The 23,617-nt window shown below is 35.9% G+C and overlaps 1 protein-coding gene across 20 annotated transcripts in view; it reads left to right on the plus strand.

The window, feature by feature from the left end:
- Nucleotides 1-23,617, plus strand: part of LOC149806390 (band 4.1-like protein 2) — a 324,157-nt gene that overhangs the window by 218,055 nt on the left and 82,485 nt on the right. For 18 of the 20 annotated variants that reach the window (XM_089952640.1, XM_089952704.1, XM_089952622.1 and 15 more), the window contains 4 exons: nucleotides 8,078-8,233; nucleotides 18,485-18,589; nucleotides 20,049-20,091; nucleotides 22,508-22,586. In XM_089952640.1, the coding sequence (XP_089808766.1) occupies nucleotides 8,078-8,233; nucleotides 18,485-18,589; nucleotides 20,049-20,091; nucleotides 22,508-22,586 (383 nt within the window). Of the gene's footprint in view, nucleotides 1-3,317; nucleotides 3,454-8,077; nucleotides 8,234-18,484; nucleotides 18,590-20,048; nucleotides 20,092-22,507; nucleotides 22,587-23,617 lie in introns of those variants that run through there. The other 2 variants (XM_089952687.1, XM_089952712.1) reach the window with 2 other exon arrangements.

Raw genomic sequence — 23,617 nt, forward strand, 5'->3', positions numbered from 1 at the left:
GGACCGTGTTAAGATACACCGGTTAATTTCACTGAGTTGGATTGCTGCCCCTTTGAAGTTTACACTGACATGGGGGAGATGAACTAAGAAAGTTCGAAGTGACCCTTCACAAAGACTTTTCTGGCTTAAATGCGATAAAATTTTAATGCTCAATGCATTCAACTTTAAAGTTCACTGCAATTCAAAATTCGACACATCACACCTATGTCCACTTTGAATCTAGATTTTTCTACTGAATACGTGGAGACCGTTCTATCATTATTTATATTATTCTATTCATTCAGTATTATTCATTGGTGTTACCCTTGTTGGATGTGATGGAGAATATCAATGAAAGAGACCAATGACTTAGAAAATAGAATTGCAACATCTTAAACATTCGGCTATATGTGGCTCCTAGATCTTTAGACTTGTACATCAATTGAAAAACACCAACAAATGTACACGTTTGTAGCAACAATTGTTGATCAAATATGCGTCGCGATGACTGTTCTTGCAGGGCTGATAAATTTTGTTAAAGTCAATGGAAATACTAGAATGCATAAAATTTGCAGTCATATGTTTTTGTATTCAAGGAAGATGGAATCAACACCCCCGTTATCATACTATTATGTTAGATGATTTATTGGGGGTGGGGGGATGGGGCAAAAACACCGAAAAGCAGTATTTGCACTGATTTTGTCATTTTTATTCATCCTTGGTTGTATACAATTTTAAATTACGACTTTGCATATGTTTCATCTTTTTTTTCTTCTGAAAAATTCGTGTACCACCTTTATCTCTTTACTAATAAACGTCAGATACAATGTTTAATCATAATGTTTAATAACAACTATTTATGACAATACTTTAATTATCCCGCACAATATTATGATTTCTTGCAAATTCTTGCCTCGCTTGAGAAAAAAAAAAACAGTGTCTTAATGGTTGTTGATGAAAGTTATATTGCAAATTGATTTACAGTTTACTCGTCAAGAAACAAAGGCCCATATCCTTAAGGTCTGGGGGGGGGGGGTATTTTTAAAGACTGTCTCCGTATTCTAGAAACCTTTTTAACGCAAAACATTCAAGCTTAAAGTCCAAACATTTAGAAATACTCACAGGGCCGGATCAGGTCAAGTTTTATTTTTGTGGGGTAAGGGGTAAGGGGTAGGGGTGGAGGTGGAGGTTCAACAATTAAAAAGCGCCCTGACCTTCTTCTATGTGTCTATTTACTATAAGTGTGCATAACACCAAATAAACATGCGCAAGAATAAAACAATGGTCATATTTCAAGTGACAAGTGACCTTACATTTGTTTTTGTACGTTTTATTTGTTTAGTTTGAGGAGAGGTTTCCGGAAACCCCGAAAGCCCTCCCCCACCTCTCCGCCAGACCTGAATGTAACTTTAGTTAGATTAATGTTGGAATCACTAAACTTTCAGAATTGTCATAATTTTTGGTACGACTGCTAACATGCAAAAGTTCAGTGATGTAGATATACTGTAAGTATTATTTTTAACGATGGTGTTATGAGCTTGAGTTCAAGTTTCGAGGATACGAGGCCAGTATCAATATCGTCTACAGCACACTTTGCATTGGGAGACTAAGATCCGGGACTCTGCTGATCTGTTGATTTTTAGGAATTGACTACGCAAATTCTATTCTATCATGAACATATGCAGTGTCTGAGTTTCGCACATCTTTAGAGTTCGTTGTGAGAAAATAGAACAATCCTTGGCTATGGCAACGATACGAGGCCCTGTGGGCTATGTCCCCATCTAAAATTAATAACAGTAAGTTATTGATAGATCTGATGGCATGAACAGGAAATAAAACCATTTACAGGAGGAAATAATTACGTAAGACTTAATAGTACATGACGATGCCTTGTGATAACATGGTCTCAGCTATTGTTACCCTTTAACATCTATATGCTATGAGTGACTTCCATTCTTACTTTCCTTTAAATCAGCAGTAAAATGGTAATTTTACATAAATATTAGCTGAAACAAATTTTTGGGACATGAACTACAGCTGATATCTTATTGGCTTATTGATGGAAGGTTTCATTTTAACTTACACCAAATTTCTGCTATGAGAAAGAAGAATTATTTTGTGAATAAAATATTTTTTTTATGTATTTTGGGGTGGTGGGTGGGGGTGGCGAAGACCATCCAAAGTTAATAACGAGAGAGAGAGAGAGAGAGAGAGAGAGAGAGAGCTGCCACCACTGTATTGTCTGTGGTGCTATCTGCGTATCGAAGAATTAATTTAATTATGAGCAAGTGCTTGTATCAACGTTACTACTGTAAGTAAATACGTTTGCTGTCAGTTTCAACAGGCCAAGTTAATTATCACTACTACAGCGTTTTAATGGAGTAGGTGAAGCTTAGATCTTGAGGATTGCACAGTATTAGCTGGAGCAGAACATCGGTAACGAAAACTGGTTCGTTTAGTGGTGCTGACCTGAAGTGACCCCAGACGACCGTTTCTGGTGCTCGACTGTTACTATTTTGACAGAATATAACATCTGGGAGACACCCATCTTCGCCAGCCAACAATCTACTTTGTTGCAAATTGATTGTAAAGAAGCGGATCGACGGATAAGCCACTGGAGCTGTCTGCTATAATTAAAATAATACACACTTGCGACACTGTTAAAAACAAAAACAGGTTGTCGAACCTTGTAAACACTGATTTTCGCTCAGCTAATCAATCGTGTAACACAATGATATAGTTACATACCTGCATAAAATCACAGGGGCTCGTATCGTTGCTTACAATTGACCCGTCATACATGTACTATATAAATAACCCTGTGCATAAAATGAAGATAAACATATAATACATTATAGTGACCATGAAACTCCCTCGAGATATTTTTTCAACGTAAGAAAACATGTTTTTAAATTGGAGTTTAGATTTACAATAAATAAAAAAATTGATATGAAGGCCTTGATCAACGTTAGCGTTTTCGGAATGGTTTTATATGCAGGATAAACGTTACTCTCACTCTCTGCTTGTCTGTATGTTTGTCTCAGCTTGATATATCGTGGTTTGCAAAGTATGATTCAAGTACTGGTAAATAGCTTGAGTAATAATAACACTTCTGTCTTGCTGTTGATTGTTGCATTTCACAGCCGTTACAATATTGGTACAATAGTTTATTATTATTATTATTATTATTATTTAACCCGCCAAATGAGTCAGAAAACACTTCCATATACATAGACTACACTGCATTCCTTATGCTATAAGTTGTCTATCCCAAGTGACAACAGAGCGTGACGTGTAGTTTACCTGTCCACTGATCTAATCTGAACCGGAAAAGCCGCACACCTGTATGTATTTTTAGTTTGGGCGTGGAATTCTGGGTAGTGATATCATACCTATACACTCCAATCCCGGCATTGAAAGTGCGATTTTTTGGCTAACACGTTGGAATAATTGTCCTTACTTGTGAGTACAGGGGTTTGTATCAGCATCTCGTGTTATTATTTTTATACAGTGCAATATTGGCAGGAAGCTACTTGGTTATTGATCTTCGATAGCAAACGGAAATTCCATGACCTACTTTGGCTATTCGAAATTGTTCATTCGCGGTCGCCATATTCAATGTTTCTAGTTGTAAACGAGCAGCACACGACTTCTGGGACTTTATTGCATTTCTCATATTTAAATATAATTCATTTAGGTTTGTATTATGAGTTTGTTTTATGAGTAATATTGGTGTTTGGCATGGAGTTACTACAGTGTGTTTCGTACTTTCCTCGTGTAGAAGGGACATTGTTATGTGCAAGGTAGTTTTTGCCCACAGGATATTATGTCCCATGTTTGAAACTCATCCATAATGTAATATTGTAGTCCTCTCTAGTAAAGGTCTCATCGTTCCTATATACAGGTGATAATCCGCTTCTCTACTTGTTAAAATGCGACCGTCTGTGCTGAGAAACATAAGATTAGCATGTTGTTAATGCACTCGCACACTCTCCCATTTTTTTGGTACCTGCTATTGATTTAAAAAAATGCATCAAGGATATTAATAAAATGCATAATCTTTCATTCATTGATTTATAGTTTTCAACTAGATTGTAGCCTAAGGGACCCTAATACTAGCGAATTATTTTCGTTTCAACTCAAATGGAAGCTCCCAATGTAAACAAGCAGTCCGACTGCTCTCTGTTCATTTCTGGTTTCTAAAATAGTCTAATGCATTAAAAAGGCGTCGTCTGTGTTCATTATTTGCAATATCTTTTTATATCTAAAATAAATTGAAGAAAAAAAAATAGGAGGAACTTTTATATACATGTGTTCAAAGAGATGAAAATCCAGAATTTATGGAATTGTGATTTTCATAAACATTGAACTATGTCACTGAAGACAAAGACTGGTTCAGGCAAATATGGTGACAAGTGTTACTGAAGAACTCCTTGATTCAAAGTGTTAGCAGATTCACAGTGTTTGGTACCCCCTGGTGACAATCATGTTAGAAGTTATGGATCAATGATTGAAAAGATTATGCTTTTACATTTGTTATATCCTTGATGTCTCTTGTTTTTAAAATCGGTGGGGAGGTACAAACAGGATGGTGAGAGAATACTATAAACTAGTTTTGTATTGCAGACCTGCCAACTCTTATGATTATGCTGCAAGTCTTATGAAAATGACCCTTAAAATACGGACTTAAAAACAAAAGCTACAGACAAATGATTGTTGTCAAAAAATCTTGATAATTGGTTCATCTGTGTTTGATTTTGATCCAGGTTTCACGTTAAAATTAGTGGAATTAGTCAAGGAACCAGACAGACTTTACAGCAGTACCTCAGTTTAAAACTACACATATTTTTTCATGCAAAGTGTCTGCATGATCAAACTGTTGATTATAGAATTTAACAATAATGGAGATACATTTTGACGATGAAAGGGGAAGTAAGCTTCTTAAAATGTGTTAATAATCAACACAAGCAGGGCTGAGCAAATTTTTTTTTAACCACTAGTCCAGGACAAGTGGTTTCAGACAATTCACTAGTCCCACCTTTTTTTCACTAGTCCCATCTTACTCTTCACTAGTCCCACCTTACTTTTTACTGGTCCCAAAATGGTAATCACTTGCTGAGATTTGATGAGATGTATGTACTTTTTCCATACAAAAAAAATAATATACAACATAATTATTTCTTAAAAGAATTTAATTTTTCAAAAACATTGCTTGTTATACATTTGGCTTCTTCAGGTTCATGTATATATGTTTTAACTGATGGATTTGAAAATATGTCCATGTATATGTCTGCCACCTGCACCAGCACTAAGCCAGCAGTTGATAGCTGTGTCTGGGTTAAAGTCCTCAAGCTCTGGTCCATTTGCAGGGATGGTCCTGGCTTTTAAAAAGCTGTTGCCAAAAAAATCGCCAACCTCAATATTTTGTCGCCAATTTTCAAAAAGTGTCGCCAAAACAAGTAGTGTACATTTTTCCAAGTGTTAATTTAGTCTATTAATGTAACAGGCAATGAAAATTACAAAAGATGTGTTAGTTAATACTTTAATTACAACAAGCATTAACAAAATGTTACAAACTGTTACATGAAGATCTGTCGCGATTTTAGAGTTGCCCACTTGTTGAATGCAGTTTCAAAGTCTAATTTTTCACATCTGTACATGCTGATTCTCATTAAATTCTTGAGAGATGAGATGCAGAGCTTATTTCTGATGTCAGTTTTTATGAAGTTCATCTTACTGAATCCACGTTCACAGTCTACAGTGCTGACAGGTGACACCAGTAGTCTCTCAGCAGCCCCCCCCCCCCCCCCTTAGCTAGCATCCCAAAGCTTGTAGTGAATTGCTTCCTAAATCCCAAGAATGATCACTGAATGCGGTATAAATTTTCTCAACAAGGAAAATAGGATCTCCATTCCCACGAATGAAACTTACACGAGTCAACACCTGGCAATATTGGACCGTATATATAAGCATAAATTCACACCCAATTTAGGGATTCTTTCACTCCTGTATTTTGAGAAATAAATAATTATTATTAATTATGCAAAACTTTTGTTGTTTTTTTTTGCTATTTCTTGTTGCGGAGTTTAAGTCTCTGCAGCCGTAACACGGAATTGATGGCAAAAGGAAAAGATCAATGAGTAAAATGCTGCACTGGTGACAGATATAATTGTGATTGAGATTTTTTCCATTTGCTTTGTATTTATACACAGTCGGTACTTCAAAGGTTATAAGTTTTCTATGAAGGTTTAGCAAAACTATTGTATTGGTATATATATAAAAAAACAAAAAAAAAAACACAGAAGGATTAGCCATACAATTTAATTGTATCTGTTCTATTTGCGTCTTCAGAAGTCAGTCAGTTGTAGGTATAGTGCGGTAGCATGATTGACTGTATCACAGCATACAGTACTCAGCCCAGATGTCAGCATAAGCAGATTATGACGTAACAATGAACTGTAAAGATGGGGTTGTCAATACGAACAAAGGATCGTTTGTGTAACAGATTGATTCCAATGCATTGCTTAGTCAAGTTTGTGGCTTCCTTTCGTTCTCGCTTTTAATTTATCCAGTCCAAATCCATGATTGTATGTACAAATTAAATAACCAAAAAGTATGTCGCCAAAAAAATCGCCAGATGGGATATTTTTGTCGCCAATAAGGAAAAAAAATCGCAATTTGCGACATTGGCGAAGCCCAGGACGATCCCTGCATTTGCATAAATGTTCATTAGCATTTGTATACTCTTTTGGTTTAAGGAATTCCTTAAAGAAGTCTTAATTAAGTTCATTGAACTAAATCCTTGTTCACACTCAGAAATAGCTACCGCACACTTAGTATCTGTCTTACGTTTTATCCCTCCATTTTCAAACAAATTTACCTTCGACAAATCGCCGTTATTACCTTCCTTGCGAAAATAATTTAGCAAACTCATTTTATCCACAGAGTAACTATCAGTTTGTTTGACAACAACTACTAAAGTGATCATACCATCAATTTTCTCTTTTAAATATGAACTGAAACAGCTCATTAATTAGTGTAATTTTTTCACTTCAAACACAATATCGCACATGGAAGTTAATCATCTGTATCATCAATTACAAATTAAAGAATCATTACTGTCATTTAATCAGTTCATAAAGGAAACCATCACTGATGTCGGTTAAGTACCTTTCATTAATTTAATTACACAGACTTGCTGGATTAAAATTATAGTGAGTTGCTTATTATGATCTAGATTGAGTAAACTCATTGCAACAAAACCGCTTACAACACTGCTAATTGATCATACTGGCTTTCTTTTGTTTGACATGTTTTGATTTGCCGATATTTTGGTCACTTAGCCCAATATACAGTCAAGTGGTAACAGGATGTAAATGTATACATGAAGACTTGTAGAAGGAAATTGGTTTCTGTAAAATAGATCCAGTCTTTTAACACAAACCATGACCAAACCTTTTGTATGCTTGGATTCAGGACAAGCAAGGCCCATATATTTCTGAAATCAATAGGTCCATGTTAAGACCCTACATTGGTGTGATGAATGTGTGAATGTGCCTTCCCATCTTCACAACAATGGTAAGTTTAAGCACCATACTAGCAATACCACATGCATTTCTTTTAGAATTTCACTGGGGTCCAAATGCTGTTTATACAGAATTTGCAAAAATTGGGAATTCGTTGCACAGTTTTAGCATTTTTTTGAGTCATTGATTCTCACTGGTTTTAGAGAGAAACCCTGAAAGAGTCAATGTACCAAATCATTACCCACAAGGAAAGCAAGGGTTCAGAATTGGCACTTTGCTGATTACAAGTCTAAATAGCTGAAAAAATGAACTTGTGACAAGTTGTATTAATATTTCCACATTTTTGTTACTGAAAATTTGATTACTGAAAACCATTATTACTAAAACAAAAATCCCACTTAGTTACTGTATTTCAAATTTTATTTCAAAATATGTAATATGCTGGTTGACACTGATAATCATGCTCGACAATATATATTACAACTATCGAAATGCTGCTGGTACTGAATAGAAGTTAAATTCCAGCTCAGGAAAGGGTACAATTTATTAATAATTGACTTTTATTCTTGTAGGATTCGAGTCAGAAAGCAGACAGCACTGGGAGGGAGAGCAGTGAAACAGCACAAAAATCTCCCAAAAAGAAACGCAGGTTCTCATTCCAGAAAAAGATGGTTGTGTGCCGGGTGACACTGCTTGATGGCAACACATTTGAACCAAAAGATATAGATGTATGTTCTAATTAGAATTTGAAGACACCCCCACCACCACCACCATTACATTTTTACCACCTTACATCACTGTCATTTTGGATAACTGGTTTTTTGGTATTGGTTTTAAATCTTGGCTTATTGAGACATTAAGTTGAAGTATTTGATATAGAACAAAAAAAGCCAAAGATAAGTAGGTGTCACTTTAGTCTCTTAGGTTTGATGCATCTTTTTACAAAAAATAGTTTGTAGGAAAATTAGAGGCAGAATTTTACATTGCACAAACATGATTTTTCTCCATTTTTAAGTGGAATTGCACTTTTTTCTTGAATCCAATTTTTCTTGATATAGTTCATTTTTTATATCATCTCCGATCCAGTTTTTAAAAAACGGTCTTTATGGTCCCATTTCACAACAACCATTGTAAATTATCTGTTCCATATATTAGTCCGCACACAACTCTTATAAAGAGTATTCTGATTGGTCAAGTCTTGAAATTCATGCAATGAATCTTCATGTAATGGAAACTGATGGCAATGGAAAGAAGCATGCAAAACGTGGCATCCTGAGTTGTTGAGAGAAACCAGGACATGAAAAGTTTAGATAAAGGTTTGAAAAACGTATGGAAATGCGAATGTTTGGAGGGAAAGTTGATGGAAATTTAGTTGGTCAGTTTATAAGAAAACTGAACACTAGAGGACTGGCATTTTGTGACCTGTGCAAGAAAGATCTGAATTACAGTAATTACGGTTGGAAAAGTTTGGAACAGCACCTACAAAAGAAGTTGCATGCGGAAAAAATGAAGCTCAGAATGCATCTGGAAAAAGTGCAATTAATTACTATCAGAAGAAAGATTTCTTGGATGAGAGAACAGATGTAGTCCTCCATCACAATATGTACACTGCATGTCACCACCAATACAAGCACCAGCTTGAAAGGAAAAAGGCTCTCATTGAGGAGGAAAAGAAATGATTGCACATTAAGCCAAAAAAGTCAGTGATGACAAAAAGGAAGGCTAAAGAAATCTTTGCCAAAGCCGCAAAAAAAGCGCGACTGGCATATCAACAGGTTGTATCCATTGGAGAAAAAGACAAGTGAATGTACGGGATTATTTGTATCTAGTTGATGTACTTGGGTGTTTATTTTACAGATTTTTTATGAAAAGAGAAAAGTATAACATATTTGCTGAAAAAAATTGACAAATTATTGTGACTGAATTACGATGTGAACACTGACATGCACATGAAATAACTTCAGCATCAATATTATTGGAGAACAAATTCATGTGACTAAATATTGTGAAATTATTGATGTCAAGTTGAACATTTTTGGTAAGTTTATTAGTTTTTCAAATGATTATTTTGGCTTATTTTATGATCATGAGTTAATAAGTTGCACCAGGAGCAGTTTTGTATGTGTAAAATGTGTTTTTGCATGGGGATTGGTGGGTGGGGTCTTTGGCCCCTGGATATGGGACGCTGCCCCTCGAGACACCATTGCAGGAGGATACCCAAACCCCCATTACATTTCTTCAGCTTTTTTATGGAAGACCAAAATCTTGTCTGATTGCATTGGACATGTTTTTAAGATGGTGGCATCTGATTTGAAATAAGTTTTTCCTTGTAATTTTACTGTTGACGGTGGTTTATGAAAACATGACATTGAACTAATCTGCCCATCATAGAGCAGGAGAGTTTATGGGATAGCATATTGTCTGTTGTCCATCAATATGTTAGTCATATCCAGGAGAGTTTATAGGATAGAACATTGTCTGTTGTCCATCAGTCCATTAGTCATAGGCCAGGAGAGTTTATGGGATAGCATATTGTCTGATGTCCATCAGTCCGTTAGTCATAGGCCAGGAGAGTTTATGGGATAGCAGATTGTCTGTTTTCCATCAGTCTGTTAGTCATAGGCCAGGAGAGTTTATGGGATAGCATATTGTCTGTTGTCCATCAGTCCGTTAGTCAGAGGCCAGGAGAGTTTATGGGATAGAACATTGTCTGTTGTCCATCAGTCCGTTAGTCATAGGCCAGGAGAGTTTATGGGATAGAACATTGTCTGTTGTCCATTGGTCTGTTAGTCATAGGCCAGGAGAGTTTATGGGATAGCATATTGTATGTTGTCCATCAGTCTGTTAGTCATAGGCCAGGAGAGTTTATGGGATAGAACATTGTCTGTTGTCCATCAGTCAGTTAGTCATAAGCCAGGAGAGTTTATGGGATAGAACATTGTCTGTTGTCCATCAGTCCGTTAGTCATAAGCCAGGAGAGTTTATAGGATAGCATATTGTATGTTGTCCATCAGTCTTTTAGTCATAGGCCAGGAGAGTTTATGGGATAGCATATTGTATGTTGTCCATCAGTCCGTTAGTCATAGGCCAGGAGAGTTTATGGGATAGAATATTGTCTGTTGTCCATCAGTCCGTTAGTCATAGGCCAGGAGAGCTTATGTGATAGAATATTGTCTGTTGTCCTTTAGTCATAGGCCAGGAGCTACTCCTCCCAAACTACTTGAAGGATTGCACTGAAACTTTACACTTACATTCATCTTAAGGTGTAGCTGCAAGTGCTGGTTTGACATTCAGTATGGCCACCATACCGGCCATCTCTGAAAATATCGATGCTACTCCAGAATGTATGGTTGTGTCAACATGGGATTTTAACTAAAAGATTTATTGTGATATATAATGATCCTTAATAAAAATTGTGTCATTCTCATGCCCAATATGGCCTCTACAGCAATGTTCTTGAAAATCTTGTTATTGCTATGTGTTCTAGTCATAAAGTCAGATTGATATAGGTTTTTCACCAGATATCTGCTTGGTCCTAAATGGGAACGATGTTGATCTGATGTAAGTGGACATCCAGAAAAACTTGTTTAATGCTACTCCTCCTTAATGGACGGTAATATCATCATCTGGTATCACTTGAAGACTTCTGGTGGTGTCAGGTTAGTTTTGAATGAAAATGGTGCAACTTGGAGATTCACTATGTCCATCACAGTGGACATTTTGAAAATCGTTTTGTTATTAATTCAACAAAATGGTCATATTTCGTATGGGGTTTTCCAGAATAATGTCTGGTTGATTGTAACTGAAAATGGTGTCAATATGACTTCCAGTATGACAACCATAATGATCTTGTTTTTGCATGTTCTCCTAGATAGCTTGTGATAATGAAATTGTTCTTTCACCAGAGGACGTCTCATGTCTAGCTGGTCCTAGATGGAAATGGTACCAATCTGATATCAAATATGGCCACCATGGCTGCCATCTTGAACATCTTATCATTGTTACTTGTACGAAATGGAAAGGCATCAACATTGGGTTGTTAGCAGAAAATATCTTAAGACTGCCTTTTCATCCTAAATAAAAATGGGGCTATTTAGATATCAAATATGTCCACCACAACAGCTAATTTGAAAATACCGTTATCACTGAAGAACAACAGAGATGGTTTCAACACTCAGCAGTCCAAAGGAAGAAATGAGTCGAGTGTCAGTTTTTTTATATTGTTTGAGGTATAAAACCAGTACTGTAGAACCTAATGTATTCTGTATAGTCAAGATTGAGTTGTTGAGATTGAATTGTAACAAGGATCAGATTTATATTACTGTTTAAAACTTCTAGTAGACAAGTTTTATCAGGAATACAATCACAGCAAAATGGTCTAAAAAAGTTTATTTGCTCAAACTCCCAAATTATCTGCAACAATTTTGTTCTAAAGTATTGGGTATTTGCTGCTTGCTTAATTTTGTTATTGCTGACATGCTGAATTGACTCGGAAGAACATTTCTCAGGGATTTTCATGTGGAGGGGACATTCCTTTGTGGCATTTTTAAAGGGGTGAAATCTTGTCAGTATTAAAGTGTGTGTGTGTGGAAGGGTTTAGCAGTATACATAAATAGACCATTATCATTTAATACTGAAGCACAGCTGCCAACCCTCACAAATTTGGTGTGAGTTTCACAACTATTTCAGCGATTCACGCCACAAGCCAATCCTCAGTTATTTGAAATCTTTAATAAAATAACCGATTTCCCATTAAGCGCTAGTCGTGATATTCGCAGTTGCCGAAACGGTCCGGTACTGCTGGTCACGATATTAGTAGATCTACAGCCAATTAGTACAGTTGGCCCGGTAGCAAGCATTTTAGCCTATTTTAATTTATATGTAATAAGAGTAGTTTTACAAATGCTTTTGAGAGAAACTGGGGCCTAATCGGAAATTTGCTCCGCGCATGCGTCACAACACTGATTTGAGTTACCATTCAGCATTGCATGTAAGATCTTGAAAATGTCTTCACCACCAAGGAAAAAGAAATGTATTACTGAAAAAGTGAAGTTTAATTTGGAATATATCAAAATATGGCCGTGCATTCTGCCATTAAACATTGATATTCATTCCTGCTTTTTGTATTCAATGTGCCATCGCAGAGACGATGTAAGGAAGAAAGTCGGTTGAAAAAAACACGTAGAAGTTGGGAAAATTAAGAATTCGCAGATTTCAGCTCTGGAATATTTTAAACCATTGGCAGAAGACCTGCAGGCTACCAACACTGAAGTATTATTTGTGAGTTTTCTTGTCGAACACAATCTACCTTTATCAGCTGGAGACCATGCTAAACATTTGTTCTGACAAATGTTCCTGGACTCGAAAATTGCTTCCAAATTTTCCTGTGGAAGAACCAAAAATAATGCAGCTCCTGTGCATTCCTCACAGCAACAGTGACAGCGAAAGAGTATTTTCTTTAGTGAGGAAAAATAAGACAGACTTTAGGGCCTCCTTTGCTGCAGAAAATTTGTCAGCAATTTTAGTCCCCATGATCAACCAGCAGGCAAGAAGTCAGAACTGTTTAGAAAACAAATTTACGATCAAGCAGTTGAGGAAGTTCAAGTCTTATTTTGCGAACTTGATATAGTGTAGTATTGACGGTCAGAGTGGATGGAGTTATTGTCATGGTATTTTTCACGAATTCATGTCCAAATTCACGACTTTTTATCCCTAATTTCACTAATTGTGAGCCTGGAAGGTTGGCAGCTATGCTGAAGTTGCAGAGACATTACCACTGAATGCAAAAGCTGCTTGTAATGGCAGAAATATTACAACTAAATACTGAAACTACGTGTTTGTCATTGTAAAACCATGCCTATAACAGTTGATGAAACACTTGTAATAACCTAATGAAATTATTGCTCACTTCATGGTTTATATTATCATCTAAAAGTCAGTCACTTACATGATTATTAAATTCAGAAGGGAATTGCAAGCCTTGCAAAAATCACTGTTAATTATGCTAAAATGATATGAACTCAAGCTTGTGAAAGTTTTCAAATGGTTTGCAGTGCCTATTTGTCAGTGACACTAATGAAATAATGTAGAAATTATTTTTTTTAGAATTCCTTAGGGGCAGAAAACGGGCTCCAATCACAATTTAATATATTTTAAAAGCATGCAGAATCGCCTGTTTCATACGTTTGTTCCTTAACATTTATGTAACTCCAAATGATAAACTGTGGGCTCCATTTTTAATTACTTAAAAACAGTTCCTGTATATAACCGTTTTTAGGAACAAAATCCTCACAGATACATTGCATCAGCAATATTTTGATATCTTCAGTCCACCAGCATGCCCATTTGTTTATTATAGCTTTTCTTCCTAAATTACTTGGTGGAAATTAAAGTTTACACTTTTGTTGCATCAGGGATGACTATCTGTGAAGAGGAATGGGTCATTATTGGCTTAATGCCTGGGGTCCCTGACAGCGGATGAAGGTGATATATATATAAAGTTTCATTTGCAGTGACATTTGTAAATGTTTTTGATTTTACTACACATATCCTTGCAATCTATGGGTTGCTGACTCACTTTGTTCTGCATCAACCCAGACTGTCTAAACAAATGCCTTTCTGCAGATGAAAAGTTGCTGTCTATAGCAAGCATAATCTGATGACAAGTAAGAGAGTTTATACTTGACCAGTGGGGTTTTCAGTATGTCAAATTTCACACTCGTGTCCCATGACTTAACTTGAACCCCCCACCCCACCCCACTCCCCGGGTTTAAAGTGGAGAAGGGACAATGTTGGTAATGGTCCAATGTTTACACCCAGATTAGTGACAGATCAAAAGGTTTGTAAGAGAATTGGTTGTACCATATCAGTATATATCTAATGCAACATATATACATGATATAAGGAAACAATGAGATGGGCAGATATTTTCTGTTCCTAACTAGACATGCGCTCATCATATTTCTGCATATCTTTAGAACCACCAAACTGAGAACATGTGTAATTTTGTCGACAGAAGACACAGAGACTTTCTGTAACCATCTAAGACACGCAGATTTCATTCATGTTTTTGTTTCCACTCATTGCTGATGAAAAGAAAAATTATGAGAAACTGTTTTTAGCTTACTCGTTATAATGTCCACTCTTTTTAATCACAGAAATATGATTTTCTTTTTCTTAAAATAAAACTGACATTCAGATGTCATTGCCATTTGTATGGCAGATGTATACTTTTTGTTAGTTCTACTAGTTTTTTTACCAGGAGAGCCTACGGGATGGTCTTTTTCTGCTGTCTATCTGTCTTGCACAAGTTGATTATCTCTACATAATCTAAACTACTTTGACAATTGCGGTGAAACTTTGCTTAAACGTCATCCTATGTTCTAATTGGTCCTAATTGAAAATGTTACCTCTCCGAGCATCACATTGGCCGTCCTGTTGATGAATGGTCATATCAAGATGTTGTTTTCACTGAAAAAGTGAAAGTCTTCTTATGATAGTTGGTCCTAAATGAAATAAGTGTCAATCCAACATCCTAGATAGCCAACACAGCAAGCGTCTTGAAAATAAGCTTATAGCTACTTCTACAAAGGAAAGTCATGTTGACTTTGGGTTATACTTAAAGACCTTATGATATCTAGCTTGTCTTATTTGAAAATGGTGCCATTCTGATGTCCTGAATTGATGTGGTTTTCAATGAAAGAGTTCTTATCATATCTTATTGATTCTAGTTGAAAAATTGTACCAATCAGACATCTTGTCTTATCACTACTCCTGAACAAAAAGTATATTGACATGGGGTTTTAAACAAAAACCTTAAAATGTCATTGAGCTGTTCAAGGGCCATATTTATACTTGTGCTTTAATAGCAGAATCATCTTTCTGAATAAAATTAAGCGTGCAAACCACGGGATGTGTTTTGTTCATATCAGTACTTATCTAACTTATCTTAGGTGATTTGAGATAAATCATATTATGTTGTACATATTATGTAAGACTTGGGTCAGAGATGGTTAAATCTAATTAGTATGTACCTCACCTACTTGAGAAAGGAGCATTTATCTAATATAAAGGACTTTGTACTTGTTCATTTGATAGAGAATTTAGTCACCAAGGACAGGTAGACATGACTCAGTCTCATAATTGCCAAGCCTTATGATTTTGCTTGAAGTCCTACAAAAATGAAAATATGGACTTAGAGACTAATATAAAAAAATAAGGAAATATGATTGTTTTGGTAAAATCTGCCTGTCTGCAATTGATTTGGATTTGGGTTTCATAATGATTAGCTTCAATGGAGTTGGTCAGGTTACCAGACTAAGTTTTCCTCAGACACTTTAAACTGCACATATTTTGTGATGAAAAACATCACACCATCAAGCTGGTGCATATAGAATTTTCATAAAATGGCATCCAACAAGTGATACATGTTAAGATGAAAGGGAAAAGAGCCTCATAAAAAGTGTTAATAGTACAAAAGAATAAAAAGGAATATTCAGATTGATGGGTTAAAGAGTGAGTATGACAACACTTCATGTTAATTTGAGTACTGTATGTCTAATGGTGGGAGATGATTGCTGTCATCGTGCGAAATAAAAAAGAAAAAACCTATTCAAGAATTATTAGTTTAGAGATGGTAACATGCCATTTAGCTCTACAGGGTATTGGACTGAAGTTTGTGCAATTGTACTGGAGGTAATTATGGTCAAATTGTACTTTTACAGACTTTTTAGTTGAACGTAATGTTGATCTCACTGAATCAGTTTTGAATATAACATCCGACTTGTTAAATATATATACTCAAATGTATGTGATATTTTGTTATGCATTACTGAAATCTAGTCTAATTTGAGAAATAAAACGAACTGCCTTACTGAAAAGGTATTGGTAGGGTTGGGAGGTCTGCAGTGAATCTTGATAAAAGATAAAGGAGTTCATTGCCGTTTACTCTCTTAAGATTCACAAGGTCACTAACCCAAATCTTTGTAAATGGGTCAGCCTCCCCCATCCATTCTGTATTACAAAAAAAAACCAAGCTTTCCTTCCTTGTTTTATGGCAAACATTAAGGAAGTAAGCAATTCAGTGACCACACATTGTAGATTACATCTTGTAGGTGCTTATTTGTGATCTTCTGTGAATTTTTGGGAGTAAATATCAGGAAAATGCCAAGGAAAACTAACAAGCATAGCAAGTCCAGGGGAGTTTTAAACAGAAGGGATGTACATTCCAAAAGAGACACATGCCTTAAAATGAGGGAGTTGTAACTGAAAAAAACAAAGAAATGGAAATGAAAAAGTTCACCTTACCTTGCACAAAATAAGTGGAGGCAGTACCACATCAATTTGAGGACAATGTCAAGGTACCTCTTCCACAAAGTATATCAAAACTTCAACTTGAGCACTATGCATTTCCGTTGTAAATAAAGGGTAATTACTTAAATCATGTAGATGGATGTCATTTCCATTGTAAATAAAGGGTAAATTTTACTTAATTCATATAGATGGATGTCATTTACATTGTTCCTACAACAACAGTTTAAAATAACTGGCTTCAGTTAAGTGAAAAAAAAAGTCCAACTTTTAAAACTTTGTTTCTTTGTTAGATATTATATAAGCCATTTTATGTGAATTTTCTTCATGATTTAGTGATAATATTATATAACATCACCAGATTTGTCATTATTATAATAAGCAAGAACAGAATATGCTTGTTTTTATTTCTGAAAAATGATGGACGCTTGTTATAAGGGAGATAACTTTTTAAAATACCCATGTTTAGTAATTTTGTTCAATTGCAGTACATTCAACTGAATTCAGTGGATATAAACACAATATTAAGCAAAGTTGCAAAACAAAAAAGTTTTATAGGATTTATAATTGACCTTTATGCATATTGCTAACTTTGCAAATGCACAATGCTGATAGGTGCTTGTTAGCCATCATATCTGTAATCAACTAAAATGGTATGAAAATTGAGGAAAAAGCCATTAGCTTTTTATGTTGCTTTTGTTTATTACAATTGTCTTGACTAAAAATTAAATCCATAATTAATGAAGCCCCATGATCTGATTAGGGTTGATATTAACCTTTAATCTATCTTGTACTTTACATGCGACCTGTTTTATTGACTGTTGATGTTCCGGTGATCATTCCCAGCTATCTTCTTAGGTAATGAGCAGTCTGACTGAATAGGTTCTGTAAGCTACATCCAATCACAACAGAGTGGCAGATACTGGTTTGGCTAGATACATAGAATGGAGTGGATTAGTAACTCTTGGCTAGGTTACTATGCCATGGGTCATTGTAGAACAGAGTGGATTAGTGACTCTTGGCTATGTAGCTATGCAAAGAGTGAGGGTGTTGTTGAGAGTATTAATGACTCTGAGCTTGGTAGCTGTGCCAAGGGTCATTGTATAATGTAGTGGACTATGACTCTGGTCTGTGTAACTATGCCAAGGGGTAGTGTAGAATGAAGTGGATTAATGACTCTTGGCTAGGTATATATGCCATGGGTTGTGTGGAATGAAGTGGATTAATGACTCTTGGCTAGGTATCTATGCCATGGGTCATATGGAATGAAGTGGATTAATGACTCTTGGCTAGGTATCTATGCCATGGGTCATGTGGAATGAAGTGGATTAATGACTCTTGGCTAGGTATCTATGCCATGGGTCATATGGAATGAAGTGGATTAATGGCTCATAGATAGTAAAAATAAAGCAATTATGGCAGAATGTCACACAATTGATACAATGTATGTTGCATTATAACCTATTGGTCACTGTCTGGATGTGGGTGTTTTAATATTTTGCAATGGATGTTGCATTATAACCCCTAGGTTGCTGTCCGAGAATGGGGGTTTGAATATGCAGTGAATTGCATGGGAATTTGCGACGTTTGGTGAGTTGTTCAGGTCGGTACTTTTGCAGTTCAATTAATCCAGAAGCCATTACCTAATACACTCTCATTTTCTATTTCAGAAAAGTGCAGATGGTAATGTCCTTTTTGATAAAGTGTGTCGGCATTTGGACTTGGTCGAGTCAGATTATTTTGGACTCTCATACAGGGATGATAGTGGCAAGAGGGTAAGCTGTGCTAGCTGTAATGCAGCTCTCTAGTTAGGGATTTCATGTAGAGGGAAAGGCAACAGGGACACTGTTTGGATAAAAGGGGCTGACAGTGCAAATTATACAATATAGAATTTCATCTTTTTTAAAGTAAAATCACAAAAGCACTTTAATATATTTATTTTAGGTTAAATAAATATCCATATTAGGGGAATACACCAAAATAAGTTTTAAAAAGATGTTCTAGTAATCTTGTAAGAGGCAGAGGGTTTTAGAAGGTCAGAGAAGAAGAGCTAAGACATTGAGGATATAAATAATAAAGGGCATTGTGTGCAGACGAGGAAGTGCCATTCAAGCTGAGGTGCTGTCAAGTGTGGAGAGGCCAATATTAGTTATGCCAGCTACTCGGCCTGTTTGAAACTTTGCCCTTCTAATAGAATATTTTGATCATCATTATCACCACTGACAGCATATGATTATGACACCCCGTTGTAATGCAGGTCAAAAGTGCTTGAACAAATGTGTGCCAACAAAAGCACGCATCAAAATATGCCCGTGAAATGCGCGCCATAGAAATAAAGTACTGGTTTCAGTCACTGTATTCACTGAGCAGACATCAAGGTGCGTATTTAAATAGTATGAGCCTAGAAAACTAAAATATGAAATTCATTTTGTAAAAATATAAAAATGATATCTAACCATAGAAAAGAAGGAGAAAGAGCATATCAAAACTGATGGATATCAATATAGAAAAGAACGAGTAAATGCCAACGGCAATGCATCATGGAGATGTTGTAAACATGATTGTAAAGGACGAATTAAGGGGAGCAACGAAGAGAAGAAGAATGTAGCAGATATCCATAAGAGCAATGACCACCATCGAGAGACCAAGGCAAATAATTCAGGAAAGCTCTCTGAATTTTGTTGCAGACATCGAGTATGATGCCATCATATATGGCTTCACAGAGAGTGATTGAATATTTGCTTATTTATTTGACTTATTAACTTTTACAATTTATGCCTTGCACACTTTTGACCAGCGTGCTATCAACGGGATACCTGGGATTATATATTAGGAGAATTTATTGTTTCAAGTTAGCTCTCTTACAGAAGGTTAACAAGGTATTTTTAAATGTCAACAATATGTACTGCTCTTAATTGAATTTAGCATTTTTCTTATTATGAAGAACTGCAGACATGAATTTTGTTACAATAAGAATAATAATAATCATAATATCAGTGCTAAAATTAAACCAAACATGTGCAACCTATGGCTAATGGGCCAGATCCATCTTGTGATTTGGTTTTATCTGATTATTTACATAATGGGTTATGACTTTACAAATTCTTTTTTGGCCTGCGCCCAGGAGGAAGTTAACATAGGTGACATAAACTGTATTCCAGTATGGATCTAAGTAGAAATAGATTTGAACACAAATTTATATGTCTTGACCTGTACATTTGTTCTGTTTTTCAGTTTTGGTTGGATGGTAGCAAAAAAATTGCAAAGCAAGTGAAAGGTGAGTGCATAGTTGTTTCTCATTAGTTCTTTTAAAAAGAAAACTTATTACTCACACTGAATTTCTTTAGGAAAAGTTAAATGGAAGAAAGAATTCTTAGTAGCAGGATCATTTTGCCTTAATTACTCTTTTGTGAAACAAGTCTTGTCATCCAAGCTCATACTTTAATCTCCCATTAGATGGAAAGCTCTAAAACACCAAGAACAATCTCCCATTAGATGGAAAGCTCTAAAACACAAGAACAGAAAAAACATAGACCTAGTCTGACTCCCACTTAAAAAACTTGTGAGAATTACACTTCCTCTTTTCCTTGGACGCTGTTTGCATCAAACATGTTAAATTCACTCTTGGAAAAATGTCTTGATTTTTGTGTTAAAATAGTTTAGGGGACTTGATTGTGCTGTGTTAGCTGGCAGTGCTCCTTTCACTTATCTGGTGGGAAAGAAATCCCAAGTTGCACTTTTGGAATTTTTTTTGGTACTTGGTTTGGCAGTACTCTATGACATTCTTGCTGAGAGAAAGTAATTCTACCCATTTTTACATTTGGTATCTTAATTCTCTTCGGTTAATCCATTGTGGAAATTGAATAGTTTACAAGTTCTTGTTGTCTATGGACCAGTGATGTTTGGAACCTTGCAGAGAGTGGGCACATTTATAAAGTAAAGAAGAAATACCCTTCTTCATCTTATATTCCTCAATCCCGAGTTTATGGGGTCTTTATCACCTTGATTCCTAGAGTGCATGGGATCTTCCTCTTTGATTGAGAAGAGTATTGCCCCAAAATAACTCCTTAACTGCAGGAGAATATGGGATCATTTACATCATGATCCCAGCACCTGGTCAGTGGAACTGCATCATTGGTTTGCGACAGGGATCTGGATGATGTAACCTTGCTAACTATGCCATTGATCCATGTTGGTCAGGATAGAGAGTTTGTCTCTATTCATCTGCCTTGGGAAGGTATCAGATTGCAATCCACCCATTTTGCTCTGTTGTCTTTCACTCCTTATGGGATGTGAGGAGAAGAATCTTTCTTCCCCCTTCATGACGGCCTGGATAATCATGCCTTAGCATCAGAGCAGATTGGAATTTGCAGGACACGAGTCTCCTTTTTTGCTATTTGAAACTAATCAAAGAAGAGATGGGCTGGTCTTCTTCCTGTAGACAACTGGAAATAGATGAGCAGCATTCTCAACCTCGTTAAAAGTCGGCTACTAAGGGTATCATACCCCATGACAACATGACAAAAGAAAATTTTGACATGACTTGTCATAAAAAACTGCCCAGCTGAATTTGACCAAATTTGATAGAAAGCATCCTGGCATATATTGGGTTAAGAATTATACAAATGTTGCTGAATGCTGTTAAATATGGCTGCTGTTACTAATGATAGAACACCCTTATACAACTTATTCACAAAAATGACCTGAATAATTTGAAATTTCCATTCCAAAGTGTTTTTTTTAGCATTTGATGGGTCATGAGATTAACACCAGAAACTTAATCGGGTGCATCCTGAAAAGGTTAAGAACAGCTGTGGTAAGGGAATATAATTTAATACTCACATATGAGTCAAGTCCAACTGCAAACAAGAGAGACCCTGTTCTGCCATTGTATAATGTGCCAGCAAATAAGGGTTTGTGTTTGTTCTACTGATTAATCCTAATAAGCTGCATAGACTTGGATCTTAGGGAATACAAAATGTTTCATCTGAATGACATAACGACTTTTAAGTTCCAATGTTTCATTTAAGATTGGATAAAGTTGGATTTATTGACACTGTTAATTACCAAATGGAGCAACATTCCTTGTTTGTAGTGGCATGCTAAAATCACGAGCAGTTAGATGACTAATTCCTTCAAGATTGTGACCCAGCTAGAAATGAGTTGTGTTTGTAATATTCAGATGGGATTGTAACCTACTTTACATTTGGGTGAAGGTGGTCTAGTGAGGAAAAACACAAAGTGATGTGCAAGACATGTGACAAAATTATTGATATTTTTTTGTATAGAAGGCAATGTCTCACATGGTCATTGAAAACCATGGGAGAATCACATTAAATCTAACTGCTGTCATCTTGCATGCACTTTTCAGAGAATCAACTGCTACACAGCTGAGTTTTGAAGTCTGAAATCAAAATAAACAGAAGAATATATTTGTCAGTATTAATTCTCCATTTTATCTTCCACTTTTGTATCAATTGATGCTAAGATAATGTAAAGCACATGAAGAAGGTTTAATTTTCAAAGGACAGAATACTTCTTGAAAACTTTAAGAAGTCCTTTAAAAATTCTGTGTGCTCAGTGAATCATGTTTAGTCATCTCTTCTCTTTTATGTAATATTCAGCGCTTTAAATTTTTTGTTTTTATTTTGTTGCCATTCCATTTTATGATTAACATCGACCTGTTTTTGCAGGTGGTACCTGGGTATTTGAGTTCAATGTCAAGTTTTACCCACCAGATCCAAATGGTGGATTCAAGGAGGACCTCTCAAGGTAAGCCATTCAAAAACTTGTGCCAGTATTTCAGCCTAAAGCATTGATAATATTGCATTTACATTCATATATTTTTCTAGCATGTGTAGGTGGCTATGCTATAAACACTATTTATGGGTAAGAGGGCACTGCCATAAGCGATATGAATGGTTAAGGGGGTAATGCCATAAGCTATATATGGGTAAGGGGCCTATGCTATAAGCTATATATGGGTAAGGGGACTAACCTATAAGCTATATATGGGTAAGGGGACTATGCCATAAGCTCTACGTATGTGTAAGGGGGCAGCCATAAGCTTTATGAATGGGTAAGGGTGAAATGCTATAAGCACTCTGAATGAGTAAGGGGAGTATGCCATAAGCTCTATGAATGTGTAAGGGGGCTATGCCATAAGCTTTATGAATGGGTAAGGGGGAAATGCTATAAGCACTATGTATGGGTAAGGAGGCTAAGCCATAACACTATGGATAATGGGGCTATGCTATAAGCGCTATATTTGGTTAAGGGGCCTATGCCATGGGCACTGGGTATCAATAAGGGCTCCATTAATTTGCTAATTTTCATGACTTGCAGAGTTCTTTGTAAAAAAAAATGTTTTGCAAAACGTAAAATTGCCCATGCTTATTAGAACACTTCTGATGTGAAATCTTCATCTTTGGAGGCAGGTAGTTTTGCACATCATAATGCTCTTTAATTTTGGAGGTAAGTAAATCTTGCATGTAGTATGCAATCCAATGATGCTTAAATAGAAGTGAATGGTATGGATAAACACCAGAATTTATGAAGTTTGTGCAGTTTATGATCAGTGTAAATAAATTAACTTGTTTCTTCATTCAGATCTATCCTTTTTATGTATCACATTCAGTTAAATGGACTAACCACCATTTGATCCAAATTTGAATTATATATTTATGATTGCCTGCTTGGAAAGATAGACTTGATATAGATTAGTAAAGAGTTTCTCCCACTTTTGCACTGAATTGAAATGACTCGGGTGCTTTACTCTTTTGTCACTGAGTATGCTGCTGTCA

The sequence above is a fragment of the Sinohyriopsis cumingii genome, chromosome 1 (assembly GCF_028554795.1).
Source record: "Sinohyriopsis cumingii isolate HCF-2022 chromosome 1, ASM2855479v2, whole genome shotgun sequence".
NCBI classification, from domain to species: domain Eukaryota; kingdom Metazoa; phylum Mollusca; class Bivalvia; order Unionida; family Unionidae; genus Sinohyriopsis; species Sinohyriopsis cumingii.